Below are 25,666 nucleotides of genomic sequence, written 5' to 3' on the forward strand. Positions count from 1 at the left end.
TTGACAAATATAAAATCTAGATATAAAATCAAGATATAAAATCAAAAATTTTCAAATTTAGTGACTCACTTCACCCAGGAGGGTAATGTGGGATAAAGCACAAGACACCCACATCACACCTCATGCGCCTGGATCGCCAGTAGAGTCTCACGGATGAACAATGATCACTCAGGAGTTCTTGTTCATTCTTTATATTCTTTTAATCCAAAGCCAGGGTGGGGGAGTGAGCAGCTCAACGCGTTTCGGGGCCTCTTAATGGGTCCCCTTCATCAGGAGCATATAAAGTGGTATTTTTCCCTGTTATTAATTATCATCAACACATATTATATGGTACTCTGATCACTGCTGTCGAATATTAGTATTACCAACATTACTCTTTTTTATCACCTTGTTAACATCATAAAAACACTTTCCCATTACTCCAACAAAATAGTGTACAGAAACATATATATCCGATTCTGTCATCAACAGAAATGTAACCCCCGATCATGTGATTAGGTAGCTGGTCATGTGACCTTTTTTCCCCTTCACCTTTGTAATAAACTCATTTACATATTTATTTCCATAACATCCACATCTCACATCTGTGTAAACCTAACATCTAGGCACCTCCCCCCCCCCCCCCTTTTTTTCCTCTTTTTTTCTCTGCTTCCTTTGGTTGTTAAAACAGTTACTCCTGTCTTGAGAGGCACTTCCGGTTTCGGGTGCGCTCCACGGTGGAACGCACCGGAAGTACAGGATGCGTTCCACCGTGAGCATAATAGAGAAAAGGACACGATCCCTCCCAAAACAAGCCTGGAACAGCCAGTATGTGCCCCCCATCGGCCCTACAGGACCTTATCATGCCCAAATACTGTGATGTCTCTCCAGGATTTATCGGTATTATAGCCGACATTCTGGAGGACGAATATGACATCACTTCCGGTGCGTTCCACCTTGGAGCGCATACAGTACCGGAAGTGACGTAATGGGAAGCCGTTTTTGGCGGTTTTTCTGTGTTTTATTTGTTATTTAAACGCCATTGTATTGTATTACCACTTTATATGCTCCTGATGAAGGGGACCCATTAAGAGGCCCCGAAACGCGTTGAGCTGCTCACTCCCCCACCCTGGCTTTGGATTAAAAGAATATAAAGAATGAACAAGAACTCCTGAGTGATCATTGTTCATCCGTGAGACTCTACTGGCGATCCAGGCGCATGAGGTGTGATGTGGGTGTCTTGTGCTTTATCCCACATTACCCTCCTGGGTGAAGTGAGTCACTAAAATTTTGAAAAATTTTGATTTTATATCTTGATTTTATTTCTAGATTTTATATTTGTCAAAGGTTTTATATTTGTATTTACCTAATACTACATTTGCCATTTGCACACCATATACGAGTTGACCGTGAGAATTTTAACAAATAAATTGGTGAGTGTGAAAGTACTGTCACCCCACTTATGTGTATCTAACACCCTTTGGGTATATACCATCACAACCCTAGATACTAGGGATCTTGGCGCCTCTTTGTGGTCCTTTCTAGCGTTTTTTACGCAACCCCACTGTTCTTCCTAATCACCCACCTTGAGGGCATCAGGGTGGGTCGAGACCATAGGCAGCCTGCCCTCCTTTGTTCCACTAATTTTTAATATATACATATACTTGTTCTCCAAAAATTCTGGTACAAAACGAACTATACGTACTCTTTGACCTACCTTTGGCGCCCTGCGAAGTTATCCCTGGACCATCATTCTGAAAGGCCCAGTGACTAACCCTCTTTTTTTCTTTTCCTTGTCTCTGACTTACGTCTTGTGTATGCGCCATTGCTTCAGCAGTCGGTGCACACACCTTGATGATTGCCAGGGCTGAAATCATCTGTAGTGTGCAGCTCGGGCAAGTATCAGAACCATACTGCGCTTGCACTGACTGCCAAAACAACGGTGCATGTGTTGGAACACAGGGCCAGGTGAGGTTACATCTTCACGGCCTGGCCCTCACAATCAAAGCTGGAGGAGCGGGCAGGAAGTTATACGGTGATGTCCTCGTTCCATCGGACAGCTCATTTGCCTAAAACTAAGGCTAGGACTACACAACGACATTTGTCGCGCGACATTTTGTTGCACCAATGTCGCGCGACAATTTTTATAATGGCAGTCTATGGTGTCGCACTGCAACATGCGACATGCTGCGACTGCGACGCGACAGTCGCAGAAAATCCATTCAAGATGGATTTTTCGGCGACTGTCGCGTCGCAGTCGCAGCATGTCGCATGTTGCAGTGCGACACCATAGACTGCCATTATAAAAATGGTCGCGAGACATTAGTGCAACAAAATGTCGCGCGACAACTGTTGCGCCCTGACCTAGCCTAAATGTAAGATTGTTTTGAAATGCAGGCACCGATCTGGATGGGGTCAAAAATGTTGTAATCAGGAAACCATAACACATCTAACACTTCACTACTATTCAGGTATGTGGTGACAGATTCTATTTAAGGGGCCACTAAACTCAGAGTGCAAAGGAAAAAAGAACTAGCAAAACTTAACATAATCTTCTTATGTGTCTTTGTTATTTGATCTTGTGGTCGTCAGATTTCACAATTGAAGACCATGAAAAAATGCTCTAAAAAAGCATTGCTTTGTTCTATCAGACTGCAGCCATTACCCCTCCCCCCTGCTTTTCCCCCCTTTAATGCTAGTGCACGTGAGTCATGAAGTTAAGGAGGATGAGACTGGGTTTAGTCTGGATAATATTTGTCTACAGAGTGACTGTGGCCAGCTAAGGCTACTTTCACACTTGCGTTCAGAGCGGATCCGTCTGCATTATATTGTAAAAAGAATTCTAAGTGTGAAAGTAGCCTCAGACGGATCCGTCCAGACTTTACATTGAAAGTCAATGGGGGACGGATCCGTTTGAAAATTGAGCCATAGTGTGTCATATTCAAACGGATCCGTCCCCATTGACTTACCTTATAAGTCTGGACGGATCCGCATGCCTCCGCACGGCCAGGCGGACACCCGAACGCTGCAAGCAGCGTTCAGGTGTCCGCCTGCTGAGCAGAGCAGAGGACAGACGGTGCCAGACTGATGCATTCTGAGCAGATCCGCATCCACTCCGAATGCATTAGGGCAGTACGGATGCGTTCGGGGCCGCTTGTGAGAGCCTTCAAACGGAACTCACAAGTGGAGCCCCGAACGCTAGTGTGAAAGTAGCCTTAGTAAAATTGTACATAAGGCCGAAAAAATACATTTGTCCATCCAGTTCGGCCTGTTATCCTGCAAGTTGATCCAGAGGAAGGCAAAAAAAAACTGTGAGGTAGAAGCCAATTTTCCCCACTTTAGGGGAAAAAAATTCCTTCCCAACTCCATTCAGGCAATCAGAATAACTCCCTGGATCAACGACCCCTCTCTAGTAGCTATAGCCTGTAATATTATTACACTCCAGAAATACATCCAGGCCCCTCTTGAATTCCTTTATTGTACTCACCATCACCACCTCCTCAGGCAGAGAGCTCCATAGTCTCACTGCTCTTAGGCCTCCTGCACACGACCGTTGTGTGCACCCGTGGCCGTTGTGCCGTTTTCCGTTTTTTTTGCGGACCCATTGACTTTCAATGGGTCCGTGGAAAAATCGGAAACTGCACCGTTTGGCAGCCGCATCTGTAAGCCGTGTTTCCTGGCCGTGAAAAAAATAGGACCTGTCCTATTTTTTTCACGGCCAACGGTTCACGGGCCCATTCAAGTCAATGGGTCCGTGAAAATCACGGATGCACACAAGCTTGTCATCCGTGTCCGTGTCCGTGATCCGTGTCCGTTTTTTCCTATCATTTCAATGGCAAACTTGACTTAGATTTTTTTTTCTTTTTTCATGTCCGTGGATCCTCCAAAAATCACGGAAGACCCACGGAAGAAAAAACGGGCACGGATCACGGACCTACGGACCCCATTTTTGCGGACCGTGTAAAAAAACGTTCGTGTGCAGGAGGCCTTACCGTAAAGAATCCTCTTCTATGTTTGTGCACAAACCTTCTTTCCTCCAGACGCAGAGGATGTCCCCTCGTCACAGTCACAGTCCTGGGGATAAATAGATGATGGGATAGATCTCTGTACTGACCCCTGATATATTTATACATAGTAATTAGATCTCCCCTCAGTCGTCTTTTTTTCTAAAGTGAATAACCCTAATTTTGATAATCTTTCTAGGTACTGTAGTTGCCCCATTCCAGTTATTACTTTAGTTGCCCTCCTCTGGACCTTCTCCAGCTCTGCTATGTCTGCCTTGTTTACAGGAGCCCAGAACTGTACACAGCTTGTTGGAAGAAATCTCCTAATACTAATAGTACAGCATAGATTTGGTAACAGCACCAGTCATACTACTAGCTATAAGACATACAGCTTAAGGCAACATGCACACGACCGTGAAGTTTTTTTTGGTCCGCAAACCGTGGATCCGCAAAAAACAAAATCCACCCGTGTGCCTCCCGCAATTTACGAAACGGGCGGCCCATTGTAGACATGCCTATTCTTGTCCGCAAAACGGACAAGAATAGGACATGTTATGGTTTTTTTTGCGGGCCTCGGAACGGAGCAACTGATGCGGACAGCACACGGAGTGCTGTCCGCATCTTTTGCGGCCCTATTAAAGTGAATGGTTCCGCACCCGAGCTCGGATGCGGACCCGAAAAATGGTTGTGTGCATGAGGCCTAATAGCTAATCTGTCAAGTTGTGCAGATTTGTCTTTCAGCAGCTTTTCTAAAGCCGGGGAGCACGGTAAGGTAGGCTGGAGATCAAACTACATATATATTATTTACTCATGGTTGTCCTGATATTATATTTATGGATATAGTGTATACAGAATGTATGTACCAAGTGTGGCTTTTACATCTCTGCAGAGATAGTTAATCAGCTTTCCAGGTAGACCCACTATGCCATCCAACTGGTTTCACTTTGGGCTAAACCCTAAGGGCATTATTCTGTCGTTCCCCTGTTTTTTTCCTTTTAAGCCCTGTACAGGGATCTGGAATTTGCTGTAGGGGAGCAACCAGACCGCTACCTCATGGGATAGTCCCAGTATAGTTCACAGCTGAATCACGGAGGTCAGGGAAAGACAACAAAACTGCAAGTATGGTCTGAGCAGTCACTTGGATTTGAATTCTGGTTTTGGGGTCCAGAAAGTACACTGGAGCTGTAGATAAATGCCGACACAGGATAGATTGGCTAGTAGGATGATATAGTAGACATGGGCAGGGCAGGCTGGGTATTTGCAGGAATGCAGACAAAGACTGACAAACTGGGTTAGCTCATAACACAAACAAAACTGAAACTGAAAGTGCAGGATCACACATGCAGTGTGGGTCAGGACTGGAGACACACTGGATACAGAGGCAGGCGATAAAGCAGGCAAATTGCAGAGAATTTGCTGAAACACTAGACTTTAATATACCTGGTCACCAAGGAAACTTGAAGCTCAGGCACCCTCTGCCTGAAGAGGATGTCTTGAATACTCAGGGACCCCTAGCCATTGACTGGGGAAGGATTAGCAAGTGTTCACATTGGCTGTTTAAGAGGCCAGAGGTGAGCAGGTGCATGTTCTAAAGAAGACAGGCTGGAGCAGTGGGCAGCAGTATGGAGGTGGTAGCATGCAGGGAATGCCAGGAAGCAAGACTCTGGATGGCATTCGCACCTACAGGGTACTGTAAGACTGCCATGGGCAAGGACCGTGGGAGTAACAGCACATTAGGACGGTTTTTATTTTATATAATCAACATGCCCCCATCACCGCCTCACAGAAATAGTTACCCAGCTGTCCCAGACTGCAGAATGTTCGATCAGCCTGTTTATGAATTAGTAAATCCCCAGTATTGTAGAGTACCTAGCTGGATTTGCTAGCAAACAGCCTGAAAAATCTGAGTAAGATTCCCAGTGACAAACCCTCTATACTGTAGCATAGCTAGATAGATTCGTCATTCAGAGTCCCAGGAAAGCTAGGTAACAAGTTATTGATGATAATGCATGTAAAACGATAATAAATATGTTGGCGCCATATATGTGAGATGGAATAGACTGCAAAATACAAAATCAACCAAGATGAATCTCGCTCCCCATTCCTAAATAGTGTCATAGCTAGGTAGATTGGTTTTTCATGGTCCTTGGAAAGCTGGGTCACCACCATGAGAAAATGTAATAGACTGCAGAATACTAAATCTACCATGATAAAGCCCCCTCCTGTCTTCTAACTAGTGCCACAGCTAGGCAGATTTTCCTTTGAGGTTTTTGAGAAAGATGGTCTATCACCATGTGGTGCTGTAATAGACTGCCGAATAATAAATCTACCAAGTAAAATCGTTTACAACCATGTTGAGCAGTAATACAGACTGCAGAATACTAAATTTACCAACACAAATCCCCTTCATTACTCCTAAATAATGCCATAGCTAGGCAGATTTGTCTTTCAGGTTCCTGGGAAAGCAGGTCTATCACTCTGTGGTGCTGTAATAGACTGCCAAATAATACATCTACCAAGAAAAATCCTACTCCTCACTACTAAATAGTGCCATAGCTAGGCAGATTTGTCTTTCAGGTTCCTGGGAAAGCTGGGTTATCACCAGGGGAGCTGTAATAGACTGCAGAATACTAAATCCACTAAGTTAAAGACCCCCCAACACTCCTTAAAGGGGTTGTCCAGGTTCAGAGCTGAACCCGGACATACCCTTATTTTCACCCAGGCAGCCCCCCTGAGGCTAGCATCGGAGCATCTCATTCTCCGATGCGCTCCCTTGCCCTGCACTAGATCGCGCAGAGCAAGGGCTCTTTTGTTTTCAATATCACATGGCCGAGTGGAAACTTCCGCCCGGCAGTGTGTTCGGTGATTTCACCAGCTCTGATAGGCAGGCTTTAGCGCTGCCCTAGCCTTTTTACTGGCTAGGGCAGAGCTAAATCCCGCCCATCAGTGCCGGTGACGTCACCGGGGCTCCTGGCAGCCCCATGGAGAGCCCCGGTACGTCACCGGATCTCCAAAAAATGCCTTTGCCCTGCGTAATTTAGCGCAGGGCAAAGGAGAGCATCGGAGCATGAACTGCTCCGATGCTCCTGTCAGGAGGGCTGCCGGGGTGAAAATGGAGGTATGTCCGGGTTCAGCTCTGAACCCGGGCAACCCCTATAACACTTCCATAGCTAGACAGATTTGCCTTTCAGGAACATTGGGTAGCCCTTTCTTGTAGTATCAGTGGTGTGGTATTGTGTAGTATCCCTGCAGATATACAGGGGAGGTTTTGCAAAAAGCTGCTGAAGTTTTGAATCTTCTATACTCTTTCACAGTATGTGACTATCTTTTGAAGTGAATGCAACCCTGCCCAAAATTCCTATCTGCCAGTGAGCTAATGCTAGCGCACAGAGCCAGTCTCCAGCTGAAGATGGAAAGTCAGGACGAAAGAAGGCACATCTCTGACTGTAGTACATCTGTTTCAGAGTCTTTTTTCATGTTTTTCAGGGTTTAGTGGTCTTTTAAACCTCTGCTCATTCTTTTTTGAGTAGTCATGTGGGTGGTAACATCAGCTAACTCTGCATGACTAACCATAGAGAGCTAGCTGTTAATCAGAAAGCACCACCCACATGACTTCTCAGCATAGAATGAGCAGATGTATAAATTAATAAATTTTATGTCATATTCAGTCTTTTGCTATAAAGCTTTCTGCTGCGCTCCGCCTGCATTATAATATGCTATCTGCAAATTGAAGTGTGATCCATGGTGACATGTTCCCTTTAAGCTGCTCTGTTTGAAATGAAGTTCCGCTGAAGATGAAACGTAGAATTACGGAAAAATTTACCCTGTAATGCATACTAGCTCAAGAAAGAGGAGTTTCAAGTTATGCTAAAATATGCCCTACAGTAGTCGTAATGTGGATAAGGCTACATGCACATGAACGTTGTTTGTTTCCGTGTCAGCTACGTTTTTTTTGCAGATAGGATGCGGACCCATTCATTTCAATGGGTCCGCAAAAAATGCAGACAGCACACAGTGTGCTGTCTGCATCAGTATGTCTGTTCCGTAGCCCCGCAAAAAAAATAGAACATGTCCTATTCTTGGATCCGCAAAAAAAAAACAATGGCATAAGGATGTCATCCGTTTTTTTTTCCGGATCTGCAATTTGCGGACCGCAAAACACATACGGTCGTGTGCATGTAGCCTAATACTGTGTATTGACCAGGCTGCAATACCCTTTTAAAGGGGTTCTCCGGACTCTCCTATATTGATGACCTATCCTGAGGATAGGTCATCAATATCAGATTGGCGGGGGTCCGACACCCGGCACCCCCAACGATCAGCTGTATGAGGAGACTGTGCGCGCAGTGTGCATGCGCCATCTCCCGTCTCTTTCTGCTCACCACTGCTTTGCCATAGACATACAGCAGCAGTGAGTAGGAAGAGAGAAGGGAGATGGCGCGTGCACACTGTCTCCTCATACAGCTGATCTGCGGGGGTGTCGGACCTCTGCCGATCTGATATTGATGACCTTGATATTGATCAATATCAAAAACTGAGAACCCCATTGATATCCTTGTCATTTGGATATCGTTTTTGCAAATGAAGCTGAAGTATTACTCTCTACTGTACAGTTATATAGCTGTTCACATATTATTTACATGCATGTCAGTAGTAGATCCTGCTTTGACGTGAATTAGGCCGAATGCACATGGCCGTGTTCCGCGGCCGAGAGCGGTCTGTGGTATACTGGGCAGGATTCCTGTTCAGAGCAGGAGCGCACGGCGTCATTGGTGGCTATGAAGCCGTGCGCTTCATGCCGCCGCTGCACTACAGTAATACACTGGTATGATCTATACGAGTGTATTACTGTACAGCAGCGGCGGCATGAAGCGCATGGCGTCATAGCAACCAATGACACCGTGCGCTCCTGCTCTGAACAGGAATCCAGCCTGGCATACCACGGACCGCTCTCGCCGCGTGCATTCGGCCTTGTACAGATATTAGTTCCGTGTTTATGGATAATTATCACCTTTATATTCAGATCAGAAACAGCTGAAGTTGTGTGCACATGATTTTAGATGCATGTACCTACATTGGCAGATAGAGACACAGCTAAATGCCCATGAAAACATTCAGATCTTTACTGATTGAGAATTGAAATTTGTTGGGGATAATGCTGCGAAGTTCTTCACTCTGTAATTACCAAGTGACAGGTACTGGAGACAAGGCGTTTAGACAGGGCTTCCGCGGCGGTGACATGATGGGTCACTCAGCCTGATTACTTAGTGGACTCAATGTTCCCTCCCTGGATACATTAATAACACAGCTGTAATGAAAATGACAAAGTTACCGGAACAAAACATTTCCATTATCACCTGTAGTCATTCTCATTTATGCAACCAGAGAAGGTTGTGCTGTTAAGATGCATTATAATGAACTCATATATTCTGTGCTGCAGTGAAGCAATACTGGAGCGAATGAACGGTTCTTTTTACGATCTTCTAACCATACGCTATACAAAACAATACAACCTTTTATTGGTCTGCCTATATGGATGTGCATATCATGAAGCTTCACACCCCTCCTCCCCCAAATCCTCATAATTTATTAAAGGCAGTAGCAGAGAAATGAACTACAAGTGCACGCAATGATTAGCACCAGTACAGCTTTGATAGAACATTGATCTCACAATGCAGGAAGCCTTTTCTAAAGATACTATACCGTTAAAAAAACAACAACACGATGTTGCTTTCTCTGTTTGTAACTAAATCAATTTTGTATATTAACTTTCCAGCTTGTTTTTTTTACACCCCAGGCCGCATGCGAGGATCTATACTTACTCTTCAGAAGTTAGTACAGCTCTACCCTGAAGATCTATCACTCAAGAACGAGCTTGGTGTTGGCTATCTTCTGCTTGGAGAAAATCAGCAAGCCAAACAAGTGTATGAAGAGGTAAATCAAGTGCACTAAAATAGTTTTTACAATGGGAAAGCTGTCTTACATTTAGAACTAATGGAGGATCTTCCGAAGTTATGAAGAGGCCACCACCAGGTTATGGCTTTATTAAGACCAACGTCAACAACGCTGGCCTTAAAAAATGTGCCCCATAATCTTTATGCCTAACATTAGAATAAGCCATCAATATGTGACTTTGGGAGCCCCATCCTTTGTACTCTCACCAATCAGCACACCCAATCAAGAACCCCTCCCCTTCGATCAATAAATGCAGCAGCTTCCTTTCTGGTGGACTCAAGCTGCCCACGTATTGCAAGGGTGATTATTCATCTGGATAACCATAGGTCTGGCTGACTTTGGCTTCTCTTGGCATAATCAGCTGTTTTTTGGGCCTACCTTCTGAAAGGTATACAACACCTTTATACTCTGCTCATAAAGCACAATGCGAAAGTCATGTATGGCTTTAAATGTTTGCTCTATCAAAATACAGTAAAGCAGAAAATGGCAGCCTTCCCCTTTTCACTTCTTGGGGGTTACATAGGTTGAAAGATACAAGTCCATCAAATGTAACCATTCTCAGAGCAAGTATACATCATTAGTTGTTAGATGAGTTATAACCTTCTGCCATTTGCTATTAGATAAGCATCTAGATAGTTTTTAATTGCTGCCATAGTATTTGCCATTACTACCTCTTCGGGTAGGGCATTCCATAGTTTGATTGCTCTAACTGTAAAGAACCCTCTCCCTTATCGATGCCCAAATAGCCTTTCCTCCACAAGTATTGAATGTCCTTGGAAAATATAATCATTAGCCATTTCTTTTTATTGACCATTCATATATTTATACATAGACCACCTCTATTCAGCCTAAGGGCTCATGCACACGACTGTTTTGCGGTCTGCAAATTGTGGATCTGCAAAATACAGATACCGACCTATGTACGTTCTGCAAAATGCAGCGGAATGGCCGGCCCCTAATGTCCGTAATGTGGACAAGAATAGGACATGTTTATAATTTTTAGATCGGCATGGAACGGACGTGTGGACGTGGACTGCAAACGGAGAGAATGGGTCTGCATCCGATCTCTTTTGCATGAGCCCTAAATCTTCATTCACACGTCAGTGATTTCCATCAGTGATTGTGAGCCAAAATTAGAATTGGAGCCTCCACAGACATAAGGTATAAAGGAAAGATCTGCACTCGTTCTGTGTTTAGAGCTGCACCTGGTTTGGGCTCAGAATCACTGATGGAAATTACTGACCAAAACACTGACGTGTGAATGAGGCCTAACAGAGATCCTTGTGGTACCCCACCGCTGACTTTTGCCCATTTTAAGAATATACCATTTACAATGAATCTTTGTTCTCTTTTCATTGCCATATCACTATCATTGTATAATTAACATATACACACCTACTGGGCCTTTGGGTACATTTGGCTCTGGCCATGCCCTTTGGTCACACTGCACTCCATTTCATTATTAGGCTTTGTTCACATCTGCAGAAGTCTATGTCGGCAATATTTTTCCTGTCGAAATGATGGGCCTGTGTGCAGAACCTGATGAACCTAAATGAACCCTGATTGGGTGCTGGGGGTGTGCATTAGGCAATGGATCTGACTATGTGCTGTGGTTTATTTCATGAACGGAATCCACGATTCAAGACCTGTGGATCCTGGGACAAACTGGTTAGCAGGGACTTGCTGTTTTTCAAAGCAGTTTTTTTTTTTTTCCGAATCAAATTTACTCATGTCAGTGTTTTTCTTCTTCCAGGTTTTATTATCAGATGCTAAGAACGGTTTTGCCAAAGTACATTACGGATTCATCCTGAAAGCAGAAAATAAAATCGCTGAAAGCATTCCTTACTTAAAGGTAAACAACATTATTTCTAAAGAAAAAGCTTTGTTGCTCATCGTTGCATTCGTTGCTTCTTTCTAAATTAGTGCAGAAGACCATCAACAAATAAGGAAATGCTGATCTTATTTAGACACAAAGGGGGTCATTTATTAAGACTGACGTTTTACACATTGGTCTTAAGAAAGTCTTGCGCTTGATCCGCCAGAGTTATGTAGGGGCGCCAGCCTCTCCATATCTTCAGCACATCCAGTACCAGTTCTAAATGCAGGACTGCTTCCAAGCTGTCCTACATTTAGACCATTTTCTATGCCTAAAATGACGGCCAGTCCCCCTTTCCCGCCCACGCCATGCATCCTTTTTTAGGCCTGGTGTAAACGGGGAGAAGTCGCAGATTGTGGCGCAAAGGACCTTTCACTGAGATCTGCGCCTGAAATATGGCTAATTTAGGCATATTTCTGATTAATAAATGACCCCCCAAAGTGTTAAGTATTGGTGCAGCTCATGGTCCAGCTAACTAACGCTGAACATTTGACTCCGTGGATTTGCATGTGAAAAATCTGCAGTGTTTTACAGCATCAGCAATGTGGATGAGATTTTAAGAAATCTTGTGCACACACCGTATTAAAATCTGCAGCCTAAATTGACCGGATTTTACATCTGCAACATTTCAATTTATGCTGCTGATTTTCTCCATCTTTTTCACCCTTTACAATGAATGAAATCAGTGCCGGAACTGCAGCAAAATCCACAAAGCAGGCCTGGTGTTTATCCTGTTTGTTGAATTTCATTCATTATGGCATCACATGTGTATAAATTGCAGAGTTGATGCTCTTTGGTGTAAATCCACGATGGTGTTTCTATTTCAGGAAGGACTGTTGTCTGGTGAGCCTGGAACTGATGATGGTCGGTTTTACTTTCACTTGGGGGATGCTTTGCAGAGAGTTGGAGACAAAGAGGTACTGAACCGTAGTTCATTAAAGCAAAAAAAATGGGGAACACTTGTCACCATGAAACACTTCTGTGAGGGAACTTCAGGGAGATCATGTCCAACTAATCTTATAGATTTTTTTGATTGGGTGACTAAAATAATAGATGGCGGAGGTGCAGTAGACATCGCTTATCTAGACTTTAGTAAGGCTTTTGATACTGTCCCACATAGAAGGCTTATCAATAAATTGCAGTCTTTGTGCTTGGACTCCCATATTGTTGAATGGATTAGGCAGTGGCTGAGGGACAGGCAACAGAGGGTTGTAGTCAATGGAGTATATTCAGACCATGGTCTTGTTACCAGTGGGGTACCTCGGGGATCTGTTCTGGGACCCATATTGTTTAATATCTTTATCAGCGAAATTGCAGAAGGCCTCGATGGTAAGGTGTGTCTTTTTGCTGATGACACAAAGATTTGTAACAGGGTTGATGTTCCTGAGAGATACACCAAATGGAAAAGGATTTAGGAAAACTAGAGGAATGGTAGAAAATCTGGCAACTAAAATTTAATGTTGATAAGTGCAAGATAATGCACCTGGGGCATAAAAACCCGAGAGCAGAATATTAAATCACATTTACAGTCCTAACCTCAGTATCTGAGGAAAGGGATTTAGGGGTCATTATTTCAGAAGACTTAAAGGTAGGCAGACAATGTCATAGAGCAGCAGGAAATGCTAGCAGAATGCTTGGGTGTATAGGGAGAGGCATTACCAGTAGAAAGAGGGAGGTGCTCATGCCGCTCTACAGAGCACTAGTGAGACCTCATTTGGAGTATTGTGCTCAGTACTGGAGACCATATCTCCAGAAGGATATTGATACTTTGGAGAGAGTTCAGAGAAGAGCTACTAAACTGGTACATGGATTGCAGGATAAAACTTACCAGGAAAGATTAAAGGACCTTAACATGTATAGCTTGGAAGAAAGACGAGACAGAGGAGATATGATAGAAACTTTTAAATACATAAAGGGAATCAACAAGGTAAAAGAGGAGAGAATATTTAAAAGAAGAAAAACTGCTACAAGAGGACATAGTTTTAAATTAGAGGGACAAAGGTTTAAAAGTAATATCAGGAAGTATTACTTTACTGAGAGAGTAGTGGATGCATGGAATAGCCTTCCTGCAGAAGTAGTAGCTGCAAATACAGTGAAGGAGTTTAAGCATGCATGGGATAGGCATAAGGCCATCCTTCATATAAGATAGGGCCAGGGGCTATTCATAGTATTCAGTATATTGGGCAGACTAGATGGGCCAAATGGTTCTTATCTGCTGACACATTCTATGTTTCTAAGTAATCAGATGGACACGGTAGAATACGTGAAACATTATATTGCCATTACAATCACTAAAGCCAGCCATACACATAAGATAAGAATGGAGCTAATCAGTCGTCCGTTGGATCGTTTGTAACATTGATCTGACCATCAAATGTTTATAAGGCAATGAGTATTTTTCTCTCTGACTTTAAACTTCTGCACAGTTTGGCATTTCTACCGTACAATGACTGCAGTAACAATATGAATGTTTTGTGGACTCCGTACGGCAGCGCAACATTTTGTAATTGAAAATCGGTTCCATCTTTCTAAAGCATTTTAATGCTAATAAATTTCTACTTATTCTCTGCTCATCTCTTTATACGAGTTCCAAGAGTCTGAAATGTTATACGATTTTTTTTATATAGGCATATACATGGTACGAGGTTGGCCACAAGAGAGGACATTTTGCTTCTGTCTGGCAGAGGTCACTTTACAATGTGGATGGACTCAAAGCTCAGCCATGGTGGACCGCAAAAGAAACTGGTTACAGTGACTTAGTGAAGGTAAGCCTTGAAAAGTCAAGCATCAAGCACAGCAGAATCAGTTGCCATACTTCTTTGTCCAATAGTGACTGATTATATATTGTTTGAGCCAGTTAGAATAGTTTCACATTTGAGGCACAGCATTCCGGCAGAGAACAGCTTGCCAGAGTTCTCCGGATCTGGCATTGCCGGATGTTGTAGAAATACCTACCGGCCCCATTAACTATAATGGGGTCTAGCGGGGATCTGGCCACTACCCAGCAAATTTGAGATTCAACCGGAAAGAAAAGACTGCACGCAACGGTCTTTGTCTGGCTGATTCTTAGCATTCCTGCCGAAATTCTGCACCGCATATGTAAAAAGGAGCCTTAGCTGGGTGTTCCATTGAAAAGACACAGGGCTCTATAGAGACTTATTTTCCAGGCAATGTCCTATGGTTAAAAAAGTATGCTTCCTAGTTAGGAAGAAACAGCACGGCACTTGCCGTAGGACAAATTCACCTTCTTTTATTTTCTCCACAACGGGTACATATCACGAGTATAACTTGAAACCGGCTTACATCCATTTGACATCAATCAACGCTCTCCCAGGGCCTTTAGAAAGTGTTGATTGTCATGAAACGGCCATAGGCCAGTTTGTGATTATCAGGTTATACCTGTGAAGGTGAATTTGTCCTAAGGCAAGTGCTGTGCTGTTTCTTTCTAACTTGGATGTATTGCAGGATCTTCTGTTGTGCACAGACAGTACCCAGTACCCACAGACACTGTGGAACCATAAGTCTCAGGATATCCGTTGAGGTAAGTGGTAGTGCCTGTTTTCAGTCTTTTTACTAGATTAAAAAAAGTGTGCTACTTAACTCCAACCAAATCAGAGACATCCATCTATAGACAGTTCTGTTTCAGAGTTTTTGCCCCTCATCAGTGTCTCTTGTATGACTGGTATAAGTTAAGTTGCATCCTTTTTTTCCTCCATGGAACATTGCCTGAAAAATGTGTCCAACCATCACTGTTCCACTTCAGTGAGAAACATTGAAGGCATTTTATGTAGCAACCAGTATTCTGCCTTGCACTGATGAGGGGCAAAAATCCAGAGAGTAGAAAGTGCTATCTACACATGGGTGCCTCTGGTTTGGCTGGTAAGTTGCAGGTATTTTCAAGTGGAAAGAAATTAATTCACATCTTTGCAGGTTTTCTCCTTTGTATATCCTACATCTCCCGGCCTAAAAACAGACCAAGGAGAAAAGGTGGACATTCGCTTTCAGCCACACACTTACATAAAGCTTCTTTTTCTACTCTCGGTCAGCATAGGGACAAGTATTTAATTGTGCTTGCTGCACACAACTGGTAAGATAAAATCATCATAGATCACAGAGAAATGTTATCATGTGTCATCTGTCACTAGGCTACAATACAGACACAATTATTCTATGTGTATCTGGTATACTGTACAAGTATGACAATGAGAATGTAATTCAGGAAAATTATGATAGATTTGTAGGTTTGATATCATGGGAATAAATGATGTATTATAGGGGTTATCCGGTAATTAATAGTATTGACCTGTCCTCTGGTTAGGTCATCAATATCAGATTGGCAGGGGTCTGAATCCCCACACCCTCGCCGATATGCTGTTTAAAGGGCTTCTGTCACCCCCACTAAAGACCTTTTTTTTTTTTTTTGGGCTACTTGAATTCCTTATACTGCGATATATCAATAGATGATGTTCTTACTCATTTTCCTTCAGCAGTTTCTTAAAAAAACGGACTTTTATAATATGTAAATGACCTCTCTACCAGCAAGTAGGGCAGGTACTTGCTGGTAGCAGCCGCATCCTCCTTTCAGAAAGACGCCCCCTCCTCATGTTGACGCGCTCGTCTTCTGGCTGGCCCTGTCTGCGTTCAAAATCTGGCGCCTGCCCCGTTCCTGTCTTCAGTCGGCGCAGGCGCACTGAGAGGAGGACGCTCGCTCGGCCGCTCCTTCCTCATTGCACCTGCACCGAGTGTAGATGTGATGTCATCGGCGCAGGCACATTGAGGATGGAGCGGCCGAGCGAGCGCCCTCCTCTCAGTGCGCCTGCGCTGACTGATGACAGGTACGGTGCAGGCACCAGATTTTGAACACAGACAGGGCCAGCCAGAAGACGAGCGCGTTCGCTGGCCCTGTCAATCAACATGAGGAGGGGGTGTCTTTATGAAAGGAGAATGCGGCTGCTACAAGCAAGTAGCCGCCCTACTTAATGGTAGAGAGGTCATTTACATATCATAAAAGTCTGTTTTTTGAAGAAACTGCTGAAGGAAAATGAGTAAGAACATTATATATTGATTTATCGCAGTATAAGGAATTTAAGTAGCCCCCAAAAAAATAACAACTTTAGTGGGGTGACAGAAGCCCTTTAACCGCCTCCGGACCGCCTAACGCAGGATCGCGTTCCAGAGGCGGCTGTCCCAGACAGAGTCACGCATCGGCGCGTCATCTCACGAGACGCGAGATTACGCTCCAAGCCGGCCCGCGCATGCGCATCGTGGGCCGGAAAAAGTTCGAGGGGGGTTACATCATCAACCTGCCAGCCAATGATCATTGCCCTACTTCATCTGAGTACGGCGATACCAGATGTGTGACACTTTTTTGCATGCCTAGGTGGGCAAAGGGGCCCACATTCCAAAGAGCACCTTTCGGATTTCACAGGGCATTTTTTTCAGATTTTGATTTCAAACTACTTTGCACGCATTTGGGCCCCTAAAATGCCAGGGCAGTATAACTACCCCACAAGTGACCCCATTTTGGAAAGAAGACACCCCAAGGTATTCCGTGAGGGGCATGGTGAGTTCCTAGAATTTTTAATTTTTATTTTTTGTCACAAGTTAGCGGAAAATGATGATTTTTTTTCTTCTTACAAAGTCTCATATTCCACTAACTTGTGACAAAAAATAAAAAATTCTAGGAACTCACCATGCCCCTCACGGAATACCTTGGGTTGTCTTCTTTCCAAAATGGGGTCACTTGTGGGGTAGTTATACTGCCCTGGCATTTTAGGGACCCAAATGCGTGCGAAGTAGTTTGAAATCAAAATGTGTAAAAAATGGCCTGTGAAATCCAAAAGGTGCTCTTTGGAATGTGGGCCCCTTTGCTCACCTAGGCTGCAAAAAAGTGTCACACATGTGGTATCGCCGTACTCAGGAGAAGTTGGGGAATGTGTTTTGGGGATGTCATTTTACATATACCCATGCTGGGTGAGATAAATATCTCGGCAAAAGACAACTTTTCCAATTTTTTTTATACAAAGTTGGCATTTGACCAAGATATTTATCTCACCCAGCATGGGTATATGTAAAATTACACCCCAAAACACATTCCCCAACTTCTCCTGAGTACGGCGATGCCACATGTGTGACACTTTTTTGCAGCCTAGGTAGGCAAAGGTGCCCACATTCCAAAGAGCACCTTTTGGATTTCACAGGCCATTTTTTACAGATTTTTATTTCAAACTACTTTGCACGCATTTGGGCCCCTAAAATGCCAGGGCAGTATAACTACCCCACAAGTGACCCCATTTTGGAAAGAAGACACCCCAAGGTATTCCGTGAGGGATGGTGAGTTCCTAGAATTTTTTATTTTTTGTCACAAGTTAGTGGAATATCATTTTCCGCTAACGTGTGACAAAAAAAAATTCTAGGAACTCACCATGCCCATCAGCAAATACCTTAGGGTGTCTACTTTCCGAAATGGGGTCATTTGTGGGGTTTTTCTACTGTCTGGGCATTGTAGAACCTCAGGAAACATGACAGGTGCTCAGAAAGTCAGAGCTGCTTCAAAAAGCGGAAATTCACATTTTTGTACCATAGTTTGTAAACGCTATAACTTTTACCCAAACAATTTTTTTTTCACCCAAACATTTTTTTTTTTAATCAAAGACATGTAGAACAATAAATTTTGCGAAAAGTTTATATATGGATGTCGTTTTTTTTAAAAAAATTGACAACTGAAAAATGTCATTTTTTTGCAAACATTTAGTTAAATTTCGATTAATAACAAAAAAAAGTAAAAATGTGAGCAGCAATGAAATATCACCAAATGAAAGCTCTATTAGTGAGAAGAAAAGGAGGTAAAATTCATTTGGGTGCTAAGTTGTCATGACCGAGCAATAAAGGGTGAAAGTAGTGTAGTGCAGAAGTGTAAAAAGTGGTCTGGTCATTAAGGGTGTTTAAGCTAGGGGGACTGAGGTGGTTAAAGAGAAGGTCCTGCTCATTGCGAGCAGCTGCCTTCCCTTCATTGTTTACCTGCTCGCTTCCGCAACTGCAGCGGTGAGCAGGTGTAATTACAAGTAAGCTGTCCGATTCACGTCAATGGGATGGATCCTTCCTATTCACAGAGTGTGGCCTTCTCTTCAAACAGCTGATCAGCAGACATGCCGGGGGTCGGACCACTGCCGATCTGATATTGATGACCTAAGGATAGGTCATCAATATAAATAACTTGGACAACCCCCTTTAAAGAAGAACTCCCGCAAAAAAAAATTATTCTCTGACCTGTAATCTTCTTACCAGTGGCTCTATTTGTGAGTTATCCCCTCCCTTCTGATCCCCGGATGTGTCATGTGACCAGCAATCTGACTTTCCAAATAACACAGCATCTTATGTGTGTACAGGAAGCCAGTATCTCTATGTATTCTATAGGAGCCTCAATGTCTGTCTCATAGGAATGAACAGAGAAGTAACCTGACTTCCTGTCCTGTGTCAACTGGAGATCAGAGAGTTGGTCACATGACACAGCTGAGGATCAGAAGGAAGATGATAGCTCACAAATACAGTCACTGATGAGAAGATTACCTTCACTACAGATTACATCATGTACCTTTTTAACAGGTCAGAGAATAAACATTTTTGCTGCAGTTCTTTAAGTACCAAGCCTATTTAGGCAGTAAGGCCCACCGGAATGTTTAGAGCCATAACTTTTTTGTCCTGATGACGTAGCTGTATGAGGGCTTGTTTTCTGCAGGATCAGTTGTCTTTTTAAATGAAACTACTTTGGGGTACATACAACTTATTAATTAACTGTTTATAAACTTTCTTTGGAGAAAGAAAACACTACACTATAACTTTGCTCCCTTTATATGACCTGGAGAATAGAACTGCCGCCCTGATGAGAGCAGTGATGCATCCTTTTACACCCTAGTTTACCCTTATCCTTACTACATGTTATTTCCTTGGGTTCTCAAAGATTCTTCTGGGGAGATCAGAAGCCTGCCAGGGTAGAAAATTCTTAACACAGGGCACAAATCTGCAGTCATGTAGTTACTGAATTTGAGGTGTATTAGAACTCCCGATGTCCACAAGGTACCCCCTGAGCTCCCTCCTGCATCAGCAGCAGCGTAGAAGAGAATGGGGACGGCTTCTTGTGGTTACACCTGCTCACCACTGCTATATCGACAGCGAGCAGGTAAACAACGAAGAGAAGGCTGCGACGACGGCGAGCAGGTAAACAGTGAAGAGAATGCAGAGCTCATAGAAGAGCTGCGTTCTCTTCATACAGCTGATCGACAGGGGTGCTGGGAGACAGACCTCCACCCATGTGAAATCGATGACCTGTCCTGAGAATAGGTCACCAGTATTGGAAACCAGACAACCTCTTTAAACGAGGAAGAGCTGCAATGCCAGGCAGAAACTATGTAGAAGAGTGGCACTGTTTCACAGAAAAGCAAAATCTTTTACCCATTTCAATTAGTAAAAATCCACTTGCTTTATTATGAAGACATTATTGGGCCAGATTTATCATTAGCTCAGGTCAGAATAATGGAGTGAAAAAGTCCCAAACGCTAAAACTGCGCACAAATTTGCGACTTTTTTCTGCTCGCCAGTTTTCTGAAAGTGGGCGTGTTTTCTTATGTAAATTAATCTCTAGACAGATTTACTATTGGGACTATTTAAAAAGTCGCAGAAAAGTCGCAATTTCACTCCAGTGAGGACCATGCTTATCTTATGAGACTTTTTAATAGAACATGCGACTTTTTCGTAAAGATGTGCGACTTTTGTAAAGCTGCTTACTGACGGATAAACTGCTACCGTCAAACCACATTTATTACAGTCTTAAAGGGCCGATCATAAATCTGACTTGGCTAAAACTGACTTTAGCCATATGTTAAAGTGGAGTGAGCTGTCAGAGTAGTGATAAATCTGGCCCATTATGTATAATGGCAGGAGTAGAAGCTTGTCATTTTCCTCTGTGGCAGCACTCCCTGCTGTTTCTCCTGGGGCAAAATTCTGCTCTACCTCCTTCTGCATTCAGTGATGGCTTCCCTGCTCCCTTCCTCCTCTCTGGCACAGTGATCTCATAGAGAAGCAGCCCAGATAGCGTTCATTCATCCATCCCTACTTCTAAATTCACAGAAGTATATAGCTATATGTCCTTCTAGACAGTGGAGGAGGTACCCGTGATTGTGGGGCTGGGGGCACAGTACATACTATAGTGCTATTTAATAGTGGAGTCACTGGGGCTGTTTGTGAGGGACTATCTTCTATGGCAGGAGAGGAAGCCCAGAAAAGTGGTAATCAAGAGCTGACTGCCGTGCACACCTGGGAGATGCAGATGCTTGATTTGTTACATTTAATGAGCTGCTACCCACCCTCAGAAAGTGAAGGGACCAGAGCTACAGAGAGCTGAGTAAAGAAGCTAACAAAGGTGAAAGTTATACTGGAGAGCAGTGATTTTTTTTCCCATTGATACAGTTAAAATAATGGTGTGCATTACTCCAGACATTTTATTAGCATTTTTTTTAATTCATGGGATAATCCCTTTAAGTTTGTTTACTCCTTTTTTTTTTTTTTTTTTTTAGAATAATTCAACCATTCAGAGGTTAGTATAGTGATTTCCAGTGTGATTTATTCATACAAGAAATTGAGATTTTTGTAATCAGAATGGTATTGTTCTGTGCCTGAATAGGAAAGCAGCTGGAGAATAATATAGTAAGCCATACTTATTATCACATTCTCCATTGACGCTTAAAATACCGGTAAAATAGATATTTCTCGCCCAGTTTCCTTGGGGGACACAGAAGACCTTGGGTATAGCTCATCTCCATAGGAGGCGTGACACTAAGTGAAAACTGTTAAGCCCCTCCTCCACAGCTATACCCTCAGCCTGGAGAGAGAGACTGCCAGTTTTTAGCTTAGTGTCCAAGGAGGCAAGACACTCCCTGCTCTGCAGGGCTGTTTTCTCCTTGTTTAAATTTTAGATTTTTACTTTTTTTTTTTTTTGTCTGGGGTTCTGTGGGAAGCTGTGCATTCCCCACTCTGAAGTTCTTTCCCCAAGGTTCTGTCTTTTCCTTGAGGTGTCAAGTGTCGGCGCTGTTCTTCCTCTTCCAGCGTTCCCGGCCCTCTGGCCTGCCAAGACCTTCTTCCTCGGAGTGGCTCTTGGTTCCTCTGTACTGTCCTTCGGTACCGCCCTGGGGACTGTATTCTGAGCTCTCGGCGCTCCAATCTTGTCCTTGGAGCCGTTACAGGAGTTCTCTCTATCCCTTCTGTCCTGTACGGTTGTGTTCCGTATCAGTCGTGTCTCTGACGGGTGCCGGAATGGCCCCTTTTTTTGTTACGAGCTTTCTGTCTTTTCCAGGACAGGGCTGTTCTGCATCCCGTTTCTTCCTTCCTTCCTTCTGAAGGTGGCGTTTGCCTTTCGCTTCAACACCTCACCTATTTGGACGTTGTTTGGGCCTTGCCGTTTTTACTTGGAGATCTCCGACTCTTGCAGACGTTCGGCCTCTTGGGTTTCCAGGAGGTCTGTGCATAGGGTTGACAGACTCCAGGGTGTTTTTCCTCCGCTTGATCAGATTGGCTGTTGCTGAGGTTACCGCACCTAGGGCAGGATTCTGTCTTTGGTGTCACCGTTCCTTTCACCAGAGCGGTCGGTGCCTCCTGGGCGGAGGCATTGGGCTTCGGCTGGGCATTTGGGCACGGCGGCCACAGGTCTGCCTTGCACGCCTTACTGAGTTTTACAGGGTGCATACTCTGGCGGATGCTGCCTTACCCCGCCTGGGTTTACAGGCGGCGGTTCATTGATGCCTTTCGGGTGCTTCACCTTGGTGCTGTGGTCCCTCCCCCTTTTGGACTGCTTTTGAACGTCCCAAGGTCTTCTGTGTCCCCCAAGGAAACTGGGCGAGAAAACGAGATTTTTGTATAACTTACCAGTAAAATCTCTTTCTCGCTCTTTCCTTGGGGGACACAGCACCCACCCATTCATTGTTTTTTCTCTGTGCGTTTTCCGAGTTTTTGTTACCCGTTGGGTAGTTGGCTTTTTGGTTCCTTGTTGGTCTTTGCCTTTTCTCACTGCTTGGACACGCAACTGGCAGTCTCTCTCTCCAGGCTGAGGGTATAGCTGTGGAGGAGGGGCTTAACAGTTTTCACTTAGTGTCACGCCTCCTATGGAGATGAGCTATACCCAAGGTCTTCTGTGTCCCCCAAGGAAAGAGCGAGAAAGAGATTTTACTGGTAAGTTATACAAAAATCTCGTTTTCTCACTTTGAAACATTGCCTTTGAGTAATGAGCATCTTCTTATTCAGGAGGTTGATTAGCAGGCATTCAATTATTCACAGTATGCTGCTCGTTCTGCTGGTGAGACTGGCATTGAATTTCGATATATTTTATGCCTGGCCAATGCCAAATACTCTCACTGCTTTATTGTATGTGTGAAAACTTTAAAGGGGTTGTCCATTATTTTGATATTGATGGTCTATCCTCAGGATAGACTATCAACATCAGATCAGCGAGGGTCTGACACCCCACACCCCGCTGATCAGCTGTTACCTTGCAGTTCCTCCACTGAAAGTTGTCACTAGATCTAAACAGCTCCATTCATTGTATTGTGAACAGAGCTGGTAAATGCAGTACTGCTTCCATTATAGTGAATAGGTGCACCTCTGCACTTACCATCCCCATCCACTTGCACAATGGACAGAGCTATGTACTTTTCAGCAGCACAGCTACAAGGTAACAGCTGATCAGCAGGGGTGCAGGGTGCCGACCCCTAATGATCTGCTATTAAAAATGAGCGAATTGTTCAAAAATTCGAATTAGCTGGTTTCACCAAAATTCGGTTCGATCCGAATAAATTTGCGGCGAACTACGTAAAAAATTGCTATTTCCTGGCTGCAAAGAACCTTTATAGTGGTGTAGAACACTAGTGCCTTGCAGTAACACGCATAGGGAGCCTGCTTTGGTAGTGAAATAATACTGTGAGTCCGCATGACATGCAGATCACAGGCGTCGCACTTAGAATCACTGCACACTTCACTTATTTAGGCAGTCACGGGGCCAAAACTGACCAAATAACTCACGTATGAATTCAGCCTTACAGGTCAATGTTAGCGCCAAGAAGAAGCACACTTCTTTTACACCGTCATCAGCTGATTCCACATAGATGTCTACAGAACCTGTTCTATTAAACGCTTATACAAGTAGAGCCCCCCAACAGAGTAGTGAGGGTGTCAGCAGTAAGTTTGTGTCATTGATTATTTTGCCCTTCCTCTGATCTGTCAGAACAATAACCCACAAAAAACGGATCCTGTCTGTGGAGCATCCGCCTTCACTTGGTCAGCATTTGGTCAGTAATCCATCAGTATTGCTAATGCTAAAAAAAAACAGGAGTGGATGCAAAACAGAGATGACACGTGAATGGATTATTTGCATGTCTTCTGTGTTTTGTACCCACTCCTGCTTTTGGCTACCAAATCATAAACCAATTCGGATGGGACCATACAGGCCTTACAGCTGCTACACAGAGAGGATCCATTGTGTGTCTCATTTTTCCTTCCTTCTGACAGATCAGAAGACGGGTTAAGTAAACAATGATGTCAGCCAAGCCAAAAAGGCTAAATAGTGGCCCAGTCATGAAGTGGGAAGGGTGGAAGCAGCATGAGGAGTCTGAAGGTGGCGGCAGCATGAGGAGGCCACAGAGTGGCCCAATGACAGTGAAGATGGCAGCAGCATGAGGAGGCCACAGTGGCACAATGACAATGGAGGTGGCAGCAGCATGAGGAGGCTACAGAGTGGCACAATGACGTAGTGTGGAGGTGGGTGGCAATACCAGTACCCAATGAAGATGGTGGGTGAAAGAAGGAGCACTTAGCATCAGATGTGTGGCATCAGGCGGGTGACAGCATCAGAATGGTAGCCAGAAGAAACCAGTCTCTTTTGTCAAAGTGTTGGTGTGGCACCATGGATGATCTAGTCTGATGCATCAGGAATTGGTGGTTGGAAATCCTGGCTGATCCACGCCTGATTCATCTTGACAAAGGTCAGTCTCTCCACATTTTGGGTGGACAGGTCAATTCCTCTTGGGGTAACTATGGCCCCTGCCACACTAAACACCCGCTCTGATGCCACACTACTGGCCAGGCAGGACAGCTTTTCCAGGGCAAACTCTGCTAGTTGTGGCCACAAATCCAGTTTGGCTGCCCAGTAGTTCAGCAGATCTTCAATGTGGGGTGGCAGGGTGCTGGCCAAGTATGTCACTACCTGCTTGTTCAGGTCCTGCTCTATGTCTAGCTGCTGCTGAGTAGTTTCTTCACTATGTGGGTGAAGAAAGCTGCTCATCAGTGACTCTAGACTCAGGCTGCTGCTGATGGAGCTGGTACTGCTCCTGCCATCCTACCCCTCCCCAGCAGCCATGGCAGTGGAACATAAGCTCAGAGGGCCCCCCGGTCAGATCTGCGAGAGGATAGGACGATAACGCAGATAGGCAGCGGCAAACTGACTACATAGGATTCTCTATATTACTTCAGTTTGTCCTCCCTCTCAGCGGGTGTAAAAAAGGCTCCCATTTTGGACCAGTAGCAAGGGTCCAACAAGGTGGAGAGACAGAAGTCATCCCTCTGCCGAATGGTGACAATTCGGCTGTCACTACCCAGCAAGTGAGCATGCAGGCTGGCCATTTGCGCAAGTGACCTCATAGGGACTCCCTGCCTCCATCTCCACTGCATACTACCATGGTGTGCCTGGGTCATCTGCCTCGTCTCATCTCCTCATCTCCCTCTTGCTCCTCCGGCTGTTCCTGCTCCTCCTCTCCTATCACCTGTGTCGAAAAAAACCACCCATTTTCGCTACACATTGCATGTGCTCCAA

At 44.2% G+C, this 25,666-nt stretch overlaps 1 protein-coding gene across 2 annotated transcripts in view; it reads left to right on the forward strand.

The window, feature by feature from the left end:
• Positions 1-25,666, forward strand: part of ASPH (aspartate beta-hydroxylase) — a 222,058-nt gene that overhangs the window by 168,587 nt on the left and 27,805 nt on the right. For both annotated transcript variants that reach the window (XM_044295090.1, XM_044295091.1), the window contains exons 19-22: positions 9,781-9,917; positions 11,692-11,790; positions 12,642-12,731; positions 14,442-14,579. In XM_044295090.1, the coding sequence (XP_044151025.1) occupies positions 9,781-9,917; positions 11,692-11,790; positions 12,642-12,731; positions 14,442-14,579 (464 nt within the window). The remainder of the gene's footprint in view (positions 1-9,780; positions 9,918-11,691; positions 11,791-12,641; positions 12,732-14,441; positions 14,580-25,666) is intronic.

Source organism: Bufo gargarizans, chromosome 5 (assembly GCF_014858855.1).
Source record: "Bufo gargarizans isolate SCDJY-AF-19 chromosome 5, ASM1485885v1, whole genome shotgun sequence".
Taxonomy (NCBI): domain Eukaryota; kingdom Metazoa; phylum Chordata; class Amphibia; order Anura; family Bufonidae; genus Bufo; species Bufo gargarizans.